At 45.5% G+C, this 14672-nt stretch overlaps 1 protein-coding gene across 2 annotated transcripts in view; it reads left to right on the top strand.

The window, feature by feature from the left end:
- Positions 1-579: 579 nt before the first annotated feature.
- Positions 580-14672, top strand: part of TRIM67 (tripartite motif containing 67) — a 37810-nt gene continuing 23717 nt past the window's right edge. Inside the window, exons 1-3 of one of the 2 annotated variants that reach the window (XM_044236545.1) lie at positions 580-704; positions 822-1332; positions 1396-1617. In XM_044236545.1, the coding sequence (XP_044092480.1) occupies positions 580-704; positions 822-1332; positions 1396-1617 (858 nt within the window). Of the gene's footprint in view, positions 1618-14672 lie in introns of both variants that reach the window. The other variant, XM_044236544.1, reaches the window with a different exon arrangement.

Genomic DNA, 14672 nt, shown 5'->3' with positions numbered 1-14672 from the left:
GGCTCCACCGCCCGCTCTGGGCGCTGTCCGTCGCCTCGTGGTGCTGAACCCAGCCCCACAGCCGAGCGGCCTGCTCACCCGCCTTCTCGCTTACGGATCGCTCTGATTGGGGCGGGGCAGGGGCAAAAGGGAGCCCTTGAGCAGCTGCCCACTGGAGACGAGGGGCTGAAACAGAACAGCTAGAAACGGCAGCCCGGCCGCTGGTCCTGATGTGCAGAGGAGACGCGCGCTGCAGCCGGCGGCGGCGCTAGTGCTGATTCATCACCTCAAGCGCCTCACAGGCCATCGCGAGGGCAGCCGACTGGCTCTGGACTCTGCCCGCAGGTTGAAGCCGCTGGCGCAGGAGCCTCGCAGGCAGGAGGTGAGGACCCCCTCCCGTCTCTTGCCCCCAGTGGTCCTAGGGCGGTGGCCCCAGGACAGAGAGAGGGGCGTGCCCCCGGGCTGTGAAGTGGTCATGTCTGTGTAATGCCCTCGCTTGCAGTCTCTCCGGTGCTAACCACGCTTGGTCCCCTCCGCCTGTCTCTGGAGCTCGGGTCGTTCCACATCCCACCCTGAGCAGCTCGGTCTGCCCGCGCCGCGATGGAGGAGGAGCTGAAGTGCCCCGTGTGCGGCTCCCTGTTTCGGGAGCCCATCATCTTGCCCTGTTCCCACAACGTCTGCCTTCCTTGCGCTCGTACCATCGCTGTGCAGACACCAGACGGTGAGCAGCACCTGCCCCAGCCACTCCTGCACTCCCGGAGCTCCGGGCTACCGGCCGGCGCCGCTGCGGCGCCCCCTCTGGACCACGACGCTGCGGCTGGCCCAGCCTGCGGCGGTGCGAGCGGGAGCGCAGCTGGCGGCCTGGGCGGCGGTGCGGGAGGTGGCGGGGACCACGCGGACAAGCTGAGCTTGTACAGTGAGACAGACAGTGGTTATGGTTCCTACACCCCGAGCCTCAAGTCCCCCAACGGGGTTCGCGTGCTGCCCATGGTGCCCGCACCGCCTGGCTCCTCGGCCGCCGCGGCCCGGGGTGCCGCCTGCTCCTCGCTATCTTCCTCCTCCTCAAGCTCCATCACGTGTCCGCAGTGCCACCGCAGCGCGTCCCTGGACCACCGAGGCCTGCGCGGCTTCCAGCGCAATCGGCTGCTCGAGGCCATCGTACAACGGTACCAGCAGGGCCGCGGGGCAGTGCACGGGGCGTCCGCAGCCGCTGCAGTGGCCATCTGCCAGTTGTGCGACCGCACCCCGCCTGAACCGGCCGCCACGCTATGCGAGCAGTGCGACGTGCTCTACTGCGCTGCCTGCCAGCTCAAATGCCATCCATCCCGCGGACCCTTCGCTAAGCATCGCCTGGTGCAGCCGCCGCCGCCGCCCGCGCCTGCTGAGGCCGCCTCAGCATCCCCAGGCGCGGCCCAGGGCGCCCCCAGCGGAGGCGGCGGCTGCAAGAGCCCGGGGGGCGCCGGCGCAGCGGGGGGCAGCGCGGCCCGCAAGTTCCCTACGTGCCCCGAACACGAAATGGAGAACTACAGCATGTACTGCGTGAGCTGCCGAACCCCGGTGTGCTATCTGTGCTTGGAGGAGGGCCGCCACGGCAAGCACGAGGTGAAGCCGCTGGGAGCCATGTGGAAACAGCACAAGGTGAGCACAGGCTGGGCGGGGCGGGGGCGCACAGGTGCAAAGAAGAAGGTGCGAGAAGGATGCCTGGCCTCTTCCCTGGAGAGATGGCAGAAGGCAGGATTTACTTCATTCATTCATTCCCTCATCGTTTATTTGACAAACGCTGAAATGAATCCAGATACTCTGAACCAGGTATCGGGAAGGAGAAGAGCATGCAAAGATGACTTAGGTGATCCCCTTCCCCCTGACAGTGTATGATTTTGCACAGAGGGCACCCAGAATGCAGAAGCAGAGCTTTTTCACTCCCAAAGTTGACTTATAAATTACCCTGATAGCCCTTCCGGAATTATGACATTCAGGGCCCCCTTCCTCAGTGGAAAAAGATTTTTTAGTATATGTGCTGCCGAAGCGAGCACGGAAAAAGATTTTTTAAATGCAAGTGTTCCTACCCACTTGCAGGAAAATGTCTGATGTTTCCCCACTCTTGGTTCATCTTCCCTGAAGGCAGCAAGGATTCTATCCTAGCCGTCAGTGAGAGGACACACTCATTCCTACAGAGCAGAATTCCCCTCAGCTTCCAGAGCAGAAACTTGCCTACTTTCTCAAGAAGTCTCCAGCATTTTCTAGCCCCAGAATACCTCTGGGGAAGACGTAATTCCTTGTTGGCCTTATTTGAGAATTTGGGTGTGTGCCCTTTTAAGAAGGGAACATCATTTCCCCCCAGAGACTTTGCCTTGCTGGGACTCTGCCCCTAATGGCAGCAGAAGTATGGGGGCCCTGCAGAGCAAGCCATACTTTCCTCTGCAGGCTGCTGCACGCCTTCTTCCCCAGTGACTTGCCTGGGGCTGCCACCTCCCTAGTGAAAAAGGAACAGACTCTAAGTGCCAACTCTTGCCTGTCAGTGTGTCCTCAGTATCTGTCCTTGGGAGGGAGAATCCTCAATATCAGGTCACATCCTTGTTCAGGTTCCCAGGCAAGAGTGGGGCCAGTTCTCCTAATGAATTTTCACCTTAATTTTCTATCCAAAAGCCAAGCCATACAACTGGACTCACAGTACCCGAGGTCAATGATTCTGGCCTAACAGAGTTAGGTCCCTTGTCTGATGAACACAACTATATCTGAAAATTTGTACACTTATCATTCAATATCCTCTTTCCAGTAAACTCTCACCCCCCAAAGAGGCAGAGGTCTCTGAATGGCCCATCAGGAACTATGTATTCTGCTTGAGGAGGAAAGACATGGAAAAATAAGCAATTTGCCATGCTTACCTTGCATCATCCAACTGGAAATGGACAAAAAAGGTAGCATACATGAGAAGAGAAGGAACTAAGCATTCCTCTCATAGATTTGCTGTATTTAGTTACTATATCATTTCATCTGCTACAATGTGTGTAATATTATTATAATTTAACATTTTCAAATAAAAAATCAGAAAAGAAATGGGGAAAACATCAGACATCCACCTTGGAGTAGGAAATTTGACAAATAAAATCTTTTGCAAAAAGGCTGTGATCAAGACAAGAGGTGTAGGTTCACATTCAGATTTCACGAGCTCTTATATTTTCACAGCCTAGAAGCCAGAATTAACTCTAGGTGTTGCCATCTAAATCTTTAGGCTTAGTGGAGTGGAAACCAACGTGAATTGAGAGGAGCATGCAGTCTTAAAAGAGACTAAGACTCTTGCCAGGAAAAGTAAGTTGGATAATGATCTATGGTTTCGAGAACCAAGATTATGCAGGAAAAAAAAATCATTGGTCATCCCTCCCTTGGTATCCATAGCACTTTTAGAACATTTCTATCCTCAACCAACAATGCAAAGTTATGAGGAAATATTTTAAGCACAGGTGATATTTGCTCAACAGAGTGGGAAAGTTATCTGTGGGAAACAGGACTACGCAGAGTCTGGTGTCTCAATTTTATATGCAATGCCACAGCTTCAAGGAACTAAGGCATCCTCCCAAATCCAGAAGGAATGATGTGAGATACTTTTCAAGAATGAATAGAAGTTCTCCTGTTATCTTTTAGCAGGTGCCATTCTTCTACAGAAAGGACAGTCGTTGAATGCTCACTATGAGGAGCTCGATGAGGGGCCAGGGAGCGCAAGTGGAATGTTTGGTCTGGTTTTGTGGACAGGCTTCTAGACCTCCACTGTGAGGGTAGCTACTTTTGAAAGAGAAACTGGAACACTCAATTTCACAGGCCCACCGGGACAGCTTAAGTTCAGTGAAACTTAAAGCCTCTGTTATCATCATCCAAAAATCCCAGCAGCCATGACAAAGCCTTGTGGTACTATCAGAACTAGATTTGGGACAGAAATACTTCCCTAACATGCCTGTGACTTCAGAAGCCTTCATTAAGGCCCTGCTCTAATTCCTCCCAAGCGTGACCGGAGTCTGTCATCTAATTAGTGATTTTTTAGCAAAGAGACATCTAAGTGCCACTGAAATCTATTTTAAAACAAGGTTGATTATCACCTTTTGAAAACAGTGTAAAAACTTTAGGTTTAGGGCCACCTGGGTGGCTCAGTGGGTTAAGCCTCCACCTTCAGCTCAGGTCATGGTCTCAGGGTCCTGGGATCAAGCTCCGCATCGGGCTCTCTGCTCAGTGGGGAGCCTGCTTCCTCATCTCTCTCTGCCTGCCTCTCTGCCCACTTGTGATCTCTGTCTGTCAAATAAATAAAATCTTTAAAAAAAACTTTAGGTTTGGGCTAAACACATTTTTACAAATTTAATTTCTTATTGAAGTATAATTGGCATATGATATTCTATTAGCTTCACATGATTTGACATTTATATACATTGTGAAATGACCACCATAATACATCTAAATTACCATCTGTCCCCATACAAAGTTAATACAATACTATTGACTGTATTGCCCCAGCATGTACATTATATTCTCATGATTTAGTTATTTTATAACTGAAAGTTTGTATCTCTTGATTCCCTTCACTCATTTCACACACACCCAAACCCCTTCCACTCTGGCAACCACCCCTCTATTCTCTGCATCTATAAGTCTGAGTTTTCTTTTATTTGTTTTGTTTTTTAGAATCCACTTTTAATTAAATCATGTGGCAGTAGTCTTTCTCTGACTTTTCTTTTTTTGAAGATTTTATTTATTTATTTGACAGGGAGAGAGAGAGATCAGAAGTAGGCAGAGAGGCAGGCAGAGAGGGGGAAGCAAGCTCCCTGCTGAGCAGAGAGCCCGATGTGGGGCTCGATCCCAGGACTCTGAGATCATGACCTGAGCTGAAGGCAGAGGCTTATCCCACTGAGCCACCCAAAAACCCCTTTCTGACTTATTTCACTGAGCATAATACCCTCAACGTCCATCCATGTTGGCAAAAGTGGCAAAGTCTCATTCTTTTTATGGCTGAGTAATATTCGCACACGTGTGTGTGCACATGCATGTACCACATCTTCTTTATCCATTCATCTATTGATGGACCCTTGGGTTGCTTCTATATGTTGGTTACTGTAACACATTTTTAGATGGTTCTTCTGGAAAAGTATTAATCATTTCAAAGAACTTCTGATGTGAAGAAACATGTTGTGAAAGATAGGACGCAGAGGGGAAGCTTTCAGGAGAGCTTCTGTCTTTTTGCCTATTCATGATGGAACTCTAATTGTCCTGAAGCAGGGGGAAAGGATCATTGTGAGCTCTTTCTCTCCCATAGAGTGACATGTCACAGAATGTCAACCAAGTCTTCCGTAACATCTGTTCGGTGCAAATGGTTAACCCTGAAATTAAAATGAGTAGAAACTGGGGCACCTGGGTGGCTCAGTCTTTAAGCATTTGCCTTTGGCTCAGGTCAAGCATCTGCCTTCAGCTCAGGTCATGATCTCAGGGTGCTGGGATCAACCGCATCAGGCTCCCTGCTCAGCGGGAAGCATGCTTCTCCCTCTTCCACTCCCCCGTTTGTGTTCCCTCTCTCGCTGTCTCTCTCTGTCAAATAAAATCTAAAATAAATAAATAAATAAATAAAATGTAAAATGGGTAGAAATTGATTCCTGAACTGAGGTATAAAATGCAGGATAAATCCTTCTTTAGAAACCTTTGGAGAGGGGCACCTGGGTGGCTCAGTGTGTTAAGCCGCTGCCTTCGGCTCAGGTCATGATCTCAGGGTCCTGGGATCGAGTCCTGCATAGGGCTCTCTGCTCAGCAGGGAGCCTGCTTCCTTCCTCTCTCTCTGCCTGCCTCTCTGCCTACTTGTGATCTCTCTCTATCAAATAAATAAATAAAATCTTTAAAATAAAAAAGAAAAAGAAACCTTTGGAGAACCCTGGAAAATAAGACAGTATTAAAACGAAATCTTGTAGGGTGCCTGGGTGGCTCAGTGGGTTAAAGCCTCTGCCTTTGGTTCAAGTCATGATTCCAGCGTCCTGGGATCAAGCCCCACATTGGGCTCTCTGCTTGGCAGGGAGCCTGCTTCCTCCTCTCTCTCTTTGCCTGCCTCTCTGCCTACTTGGTGTCTCTGTCAAATAAATAAAAAAAAATCTTTAAAAAAAATCACCCTGAATAAGGTCCAGTACATTAAAAAAATAATAATAAAAATTAAAAATAAACGAAATCTTGTTGATACCCTAGGATTACCGTTCCTAATGAGTCATCACTTCACAAGAGCAAAGGAGGTGATGAGGTCTGGAAATCTCAGGGAAAACAAGATGTCAGGCTCCTCTCATGTCCTGAGGTTCTGCCAAATGGCACGTGGCTTCTCAGCACTGTGTTCCTACCTTGTTTTAAAAAAAGGGATAAGGAAAGGCATTTCCCCTTTAGAGCCTCAGAGGAAAGATTCCTCCATTAAAAGAAAAAACACAAAAATAATAAAGGCAGAACATGTAATCATGGCTGAACTATGATCAGAAGTACACTTACTTGAATACTGGTCATACATTCTAATTTGGAGACGAAAAAAATTTCTGCTTTAGGTTTTTCTTGTAGAATTCTATCATACATTTGTATCTTCTTTTTCTTTAATAATACGATATAAATATATTTCCTGTCAGTTAACGTACATCATTTCTGATGACTGCATGCCATTCCTTCATAAGGATTTAATATTTTATTTGATCAAAGAGTCAGTGCCAGACTTTAGGTTGTTTTCAGTCTTTTGCCGCTATAAACATCTTTCTAATCAAATCTATGCCTATGCTCTTAATTATTTCCTCAGGTTAAATTTCTAAATATGGAGATGCTATGTGAAAAGATTGCTGGCCTTAAGATATTTGTTTAATGTTGCCAAATTGCCTTCCATAAAGTTTATACCTATTTTCTCCCAATAGAAAAACTATGTAAGTAATAAAAAATCCATGTAGAAGGAACCATGGGGAGTGAAAATAAGGTGGATTACCTTGTTTCTCATAATTAGTTTCCTATTTTCATCACATTATTGTTAGATCGATTTTTAAATCTAGATCTAGATTTTTATATTTTTAACTACTAGTTGGCGATCTGCCTTCTCTCAAAAGTTGGTTTGATCTGAGCAGCTATTGCCCAAGTACCCCTCTTGATTTGAAGGCCTATGAAAAGACTAAGCCTTCAGGACTGACCTGAGGGCATTTTAGGGTGGGGTTGAATGGGGGATAGAGAGTTCCGTAGAAAGAAGTACTTGGTAAAACTCTTTAGGGAGGTCTGAGTCCTACCACTCTATGGCTAATTGCTGTACACTAGCTGCCGATTCTAAGACCAGTGCTTTGGAAGGGCAATGCATCAGGGTCCTCAAAGCATGTGGCATGGAAATATGCACAATCTGAGTGAAAGCTTAGATTTTTGAGAGGTTGAATCTTTGACCACCTCCGAAGTTCTCAGAAATGAAGGCTAAGGTCTAAATGGCTTCCATTCCACCTGCCCCAGGTTGGAAGAACCAATGGGTAATCTGCTTCAACTTCTGGAAACATGAGCTTATTCTTATAACTAAAGTCTACCACATCCTCCCAAACCACCCTCTATGCTAACATCACCATGTTTTCAAAGCCACCTGGGCTATATCCCAGCCCCACGTTTGATTTAATTCCAAGCAGGTTGGGAATTCTGGAAGAATTATTAAAAAGAACCCTTATGTTAACAGCCTTTGGAAGGTATACCTCCCTCAGCATTCCACACATTTGGAAAACAGAAAGTGGGTTTCAGAGAAGAAGGCAAAAACCCATAAACTTGAACTGCTTTTACCTTCATTTTGAAGACTGTTTGTAGACATAGAAGGGTTTAGAATTTAGGAAAACCTTGAGGAATGCAAAAGGACATTACCAGTGGTAGATCTACTTCCTACTGTCATACCGTGGTGTCATTCCATGGTTGAGGTTTCGTATTTTAGGTATCCTTTGCATGAGATATTCATGGTGATGAGACTTTAGCTGTGGATGTTAACCATGTGGAGTGTTCCAGAGGGGAGCTTTCTCTTCCTCTCTGAGACAAATCAGGGAAAGGGTTGACAAACTATCGCCCACCATCTGTTTTTGTAAATAAAGTTCTATTGGCACACAACCATGCTCATTTGTTTATATATTGTCGAGGGCTGCCTTTGCCAGCAGTGGTAGTTGGAAGAGGGGAGTAGCTTCAACAGGGCTCCGTGGACTGCAGAGCCGAGAATATTTACTGTCTGGTCCTCTGTAGGGAAACAGTGTTCTGCCCTCTTGACTAGGACCTGTGACCACAGTGTGGTCCACTGAGCAGCAGCACCCAGGAGCTTGTTGGAAATGTAGACTCATGAGACCTGCTGCAGTCATAATCACGGACTCAGGATTTGCATGTTAGCAAGATCCCGTGTTGACTCGTACGTACTTTAGTATTTGAAAAACCCTGACGGGGATGCTTTCTGGGGCCCAGGGCACTGGGCCCACCATTCTAACTGCGCAAGTCATCTGAGAAACAGGGTGCCCCCTCAAGCCTGAAGATACTCGACACATGGACCCTAGGGAGTCTGCGTAGACTGAACCAGAGAGTCTTACTTAATCACTCTGGCACTAAACAGAATCTTTGGTTCAGCAACTTCTGCATGCGGGTAGACAAGGCAGTGTTCAAGGACCATAGGACCCAGAGGAGCAGGAATCTCTGAGAAGTCGAAGTGTGTGCAGAGCCATCTGGGCCCTCCTGGGCTCCAGCATGGGTGTCTTGGGAGAAAGAAACGCTGGACAACTGATCTTTGCTGCTTTCCTGGATTGAAGAGAAACCCACTGACTTTTGGTATCTCTGCATTTCCTTTTGGTTTGCTAATTAGTTGTTCTATAAAGAAGCAAAAAGAGTGCTTTATCCACTCTTGAGCCAATTTTGAAGGGCCTGCCTAGGGAGTGGTGGAGGTTGGAAGTATCAAAACCATGGAACCTCAAGGGGCAAGGGAGAATCCAGGTGACATTGGAGAGGAGGTGGGGGGGGAGGATGTGAATTTGCCCCTCCTCGCTTGGAACTTCCTCTTACAAAGCAAGAACTGTGCAGGGTTTACAATTTTTAATTCCTGGAATAGGCTGTTTTCCAGCAGACATCATAAATTCCAGCCTCCTCATTGTGCAGATGAGGAAATCCAGGCACAGGGGCTTGCTGAAGTTACACCGCAAGTTGTGAAATGATCCTGGAAAAAAGATGATCCTTTAAATTTCTTCACTGTACATTTTGATTAACTATAAAAATGTAATAGAATGCTGTGTACGTATCTGAACAAAAGCACATATGTACAGCATCATCTAAAGAGTAATTATGAATGAAAGAAATATTTTTAAAGGTACAGAGAGTGGGACACAACCCCTCTTTCATTCAACTGTAATAGAGCAGCAGAAAACGGAAATTAATGGGTGAGGAAGAGACAAACATCCTGTTTAGAATAAAAAGTATAAAAGAGTTTGAGGAGTGCCTGGGTGGCTCAGTTGTTGATCGTCTGCCTTTGGCTCAGGTCATGATCCCAGGCCCCTGGGATCAAGCCCCACGTCCGTCTGGGCTCCTTGCTCAACGGGAAACCTGCTTCTCCCTCTCTCACTCCCCCTGCTTGTGTTCCCTCTCTCACTGTGTGTCTCTCCCTGATAAATAAACAAAATCCTTTAAAAAAGAGAGAGAGAGAGTTTGAGGGCTGGAGGGAACAGAACAGATCACATAGCACCCCTTCTTCATTCTCCAGGTGGCTCTAGAGGGGTTAAGTGGTTTGGAGGTGAGAGTAGGGAATGGTCCAGAAGGGACAAAGACAGGTGAGGTGGGGCTGGTGAGCTCGAGAGTGTGGAAGAGGTCTAAATGACAGACATAGCAGACAGGAACCCTGGCACCTGCCAGCAGGGGCCTTGGTCACATGTCATTTGAAAAATCTGTTCAGACGGTACATCGTTTTTTAAAATGAGGTCAAGGTTGTGCTAGGAGAGTAGGCAAATATTTGTACAAATATTGTCCAAACTCTCAATCCTTGTTAATAATTTGATTCTAGGTGGCAGTAGTAAAACAGGGAATCCAATAAAACATGAATAATCAGAAATGAGAGACCTCTTAAAATGAAAACTGTGGCTTATCATCACTCAATAAATTATGTGTTGCCATATGGCTAGCATTACCCATCAGCTGAATGGTATACCCACATAACTAAAAGTAATTTCTAGTACTTAACTATGGGTAACTAAAAAGCTGATGGTGCCTTTTGACCTTTAAGTCCTTTTTCTGAACTTATGCATCTAATGAGCATTTATTCTTCAATTCAACTAATTATTTATTCAATCAACATGTAAATCTTGAAGGTCTATACCACACCATGTACCATTCTAAACACTGAGGCCATGGAAGGATGTGTTCTCTTCCCACAAAGAGCATAAACATAGTTCCGAGAGAAAGAAGATCAACAAATGCACAAATAAATAAATTGGGCAATTTTTTATATTGCATGATTTCTTAGTGGATATTGGATAATTTCTGATATCCATTAAGATGGGAGTAAAATAATGTGATTAGAAGGACTTCTTTGGGGGAGGAAGGTGAAGAGGACTCAGGTCCTGGCAGGCCACAGGGAACAGGTTGGATTTTATGGTAAATGCAGGGAGACAGCTGGAGGCCCTTAAGCTGGGGACTGATGTTTGTTTAATTTAAGTTATTCTAATTGCTGTTTACAAACTGCATAGTAGGGGGACAAGAGTGGAGGCAGGAAGACAACTGGAGGGCTGGGCTATAAAGATGGGGATTTGAATTACGAGAGAGACAGCAGTAATGGAAAAAAGTTTACATGTTCATATCCTGCTTGGGATTCTCTGAGCTACTTAGATTTGTGGGTGGATGTCTTTTATTGTTTTTGGAAAATTCCCTTATATTAAATCTCTAGATAATTCCTTTACTCTGTTCTCTCTCTTGTCCTTCTGGAATTCCAAGTACACTTATGTTACACTGATATTGTTCTATAGATCTTGGATCATCTGTTGTTTTTTCTTTAATCATTCCTCTTCTCTGTGTTACATTTTCAACAATTTCTATGGACCATTCTTAGAGCTCACTGATTCTTTCCTAGGCTGTGCCATGTCAATTGATTAGCCCCTTTCCAGATTTCCTGGGCATTTTCCAGTTGTCCTCGCCTTCTCCAGCAGTAGAAAGCTTCAGACAGTTTGGATCTATGACTGTTTTCTCCATCTCCCCCAGAAAGATAGGTATTTTCTCTTTTCTCTTTCTCTAGCTACATGGTGTCTTCACCTTGCTCAGAGTAATGGGGTAGATGGATGGGAGTTGCTGCTTGTCCCTAGTGGCTTAGGATTTTTTCATGGAAGGGAGAAGGGTCCTCATGGGGCTTTGTACTTCCTTGCAGTGACTGTCACATTCCTCTTGCAAGTCAACTTCTGGGGTGCAAATGTTTCCCTTTTTTAATCTGATGGTCTCTTTAGATTGTGTAACTAATCAGGTTTCACTTTTCTCTTCAGCTGTTAAAATGCCTAGAGCCAAATATTTGGTGCCTACATAATAGCTTTAATTATGTTACAGATTCCAAGACTTGTTTCTGGCTTCCTTTTATGTCCCCACCCTTCTCTTTCTCTCTTCTAAGGTAGGCACTATTGAATTCTACAGACCCCTGCAAACTGCCTTAAATACCCTTTTGAAACAGACTCATAAAGAAGCAAACAGTGGCCTGCTTGAATAAATGAAAGAGAATAAGAAACCTCCGGAAAATCTCATTAAGATAGTACCCTACTTCTGAGCAGTAGGCAGTCACTGCTCAAGAAATGCTGCTTGAAAACATTCAGATCAATGAACGGGGACCTTGCCAGTCGTTGGGACATGTGATTGCTCCCTTTCAGTCCCATAGAACAGACCCCAAATGACTGTACCTGCTCTGGACCATAGGATCATTCACCCTATTTCACATCTTCCGGGGACATCACCGCATACCAATAGCTTGTTGGAGGGTGTGACAATTACCCCCAAATCCGTTTCCTTTACAAGTATTTGCAGCTTATCGCTGATGAATGTTTGTCTTCCTCACAGAGGGGCAAGTCAGGATACACTGAAGGCAAGAAATCCTGGTGGGGGTGATAGTGTCAGGAGCTGTGAGAGGTGTGACATTTTCGCCTATGTACAACTATCAAATTCACTTACCGTAAGGTCGTGGATGCACGCAGAGGCCGTGAGACTCCCGGGTCCGACAGGAAGAACAATCTGTCACTCATAGCAATAGCAGTAGTCAGAGTGTCAGCGTGCTTACTCTGAGCCCCCGCCGACACTGGGGTCGTATGATAGGGCCAGATGCCACCTGCACGCATAGTAGGTTGTATCACAGGAGAGGAACCCTGAACCTGTGGAGCCCGAATCCTTTATTAAGGGCGGTCAGTGTGGGGCACCTTGCTCCAGAGAGGGACGGCATCTCTAGCTTCCAAGGGGGCTGTCTATATAAGCATTCCTGGAAAGACTTTCCAGAAAAAAGGGTAAGCTGTGCCTCACTAGTCAGACTTACAGAAATGAGAGACCCATGGAGAAGTCTCTTCTAATAGTATTAAATCAAAATTGAAATTTTCCTTGAATGACTTCTGCTTCATGTACATCCTGGGTGACACAGGCCCTCTGGTTCCCAAAGCTGCTTCCTTCCATTGGGGGACACAGGCTTCAGAGCCATCTGGGCAAAACAGGCAGGACTCATGCCATCATCTGCCACGTTTGGGGTTTGCTGGGTGTCATGAGGAGGATGGCAGTGGTGCTGGCGATGGTGATAATGGTGGAATCTCTGTGTGGTCCCCAAAATGTATGAGTTAAATCTGCACTGTTAAGGTACCTTCATTCCTGAGTCTATTTATGTTTTCTCTAGCACACGAAGGACAAATGTCATCTCATGGCTCTCTGTACTATCCAATCAAAACATTCCATTGGAAAAGCGTTTCTTGGGCACCTTTACAACTCACAGGCTGTGATGGGGGCTGTGGATACATATAAAATAGGCCACAGGACAGCTCACAGCCAATTGGAGAAGGAGGATCATTTTATAACCCATCCAGTGTACATTAAACTAACATTAAAAGTGGAATGAGTGCCATATTTGAAACGTGAATGAACCAGGGAGGGAACAGAGAGGAGAAGGCAGTTAATGCTGCCTAAAGTTTCAGAAGGGGAAGAGGAAAAGAGTAGTGAGGGGAGATTGAAGAGAAGATGATGCTTGAGCTGGTGTCTTGAACAATGAGGAGTTGTATTAGTCAAGAAAGAAAGAAGGAACCTATATATATATATTCCTATATATAGCAATGTGTGAGGTGTTAAGATGTTTAAAATCTAGTTCCTACTCTCAAGCAGCTTATTATCCACTGGTTGAGTGCCGGGGATTAACATATATTCACTTGAGGCAGAGGGACATTGAGAAATATGATGTCATTTCTGATTTTTGTTTTTTTTTAAAGGGATCTTGAATTACCCATTTTTTAGTATCCAGGACTTACTGAATACATCGTAGATATGGAGTGGTAAAAAAAAAATGATGTGATACATGAATTCCAGAAGCCACATTAAAGGGGCTATCTAGCCTGAAAGGCTAAGAAAGACTGAATGTTAGCTAGCTTTATTTCAATTTCAATGGAGAGCAGGAGTAGCCTGGCTATATTCATTTGGAAGATTCTAGTAAATTCTTATCATTTTTTCAGATTGTTATATTTACCCTGTTTGCCAGTAAAACCTGGTAGCAAAAACCTCTGACCATTTCAGCTTAAGGGTGGGAAGAGAGGAGACCAGAAAAAAAAAGTGAGACAGCTAGATGAGAAAAGAGATTCCCAGGAAGAAGGAGGCCATGAAAAGGAACAGACGGAAAGGTTGATGAAGAGGGTGATCTGGAATTGGTCCTTAGCTCCACTCATTAGATAGACAGAGAGTTCATGTCTCCACTGATGCATAAGAAATAAAGAACAATGTCAGAGCACAAGTCACCGGTGCTGAAAGCGTATGGAACCAACCACAAGTACGAAGGAGCACAGAGTAGGGAGTCATACCAACACAAGGGACGACTACGAGAAAAGAGGGGAGTTGAGGCGGGTTTAGACAACTGGAAGAATTTGGAGACATGAAAAGGAAGGAGGTGTCCCACCGAAAAGGCAAATGTACTTTTCTGTAATGTGACCATGGAAAGGAAAATCAAAGGCCAGTCAATTCTTGTCAGATATGATTTTCCCAAAGACAATTCTATTATGGTGACCGGTAACTGCAGTTGGCCTGATCCTAAAAAAGCAGTCTGGGTTACTGGGTGATAGTAAAGGTGACAGTCACCTGCCTTTGCTCAGCGAATGGTTTTTGTTCATTGGCAAAGATAGGATTCTGGTCCCAGGGCTTTGTGGACCTGACATCCTACCTCAGCCTTGTTAGGTACCATCCACGCATGATCAGAATTACTCTCTTGTCTCTGGGCTATCTTCATGCTTGCCAAATTTTACCAACTGAGTCTTCCCAGTCTTTATAATCGCTCATTCTAATACGTCAGACAGCTTTAAAACTAAAATCCCATCTCAATTAGCTTTTTCTTATTTATACCTATCAGTGGTGTCTTGCAGCTAACAGACCTACCAGGTGTCTGTCTTTATTTAACCAACTTTATACATCACACGCATAAATAGCACTACGCTGAACGTCCTGATGGCAAGAACTGTGTCGTATTTATCTTT

Source organism: Neovison vison, chromosome 2 (genome assembly GCF_020171115.1).
Source record: "Neovison vison isolate M4711 chromosome 2, ASM_NN_V1, whole genome shotgun sequence".
Lineage (NCBI taxonomy): Eukaryota > Metazoa > Chordata > Mammalia > Carnivora > Mustelidae > Neogale > Neogale vison.
Note: the sequence above shows the minus strand (reverse complement) of the source record. Positions and strands in the feature narration are given on the sequence as shown.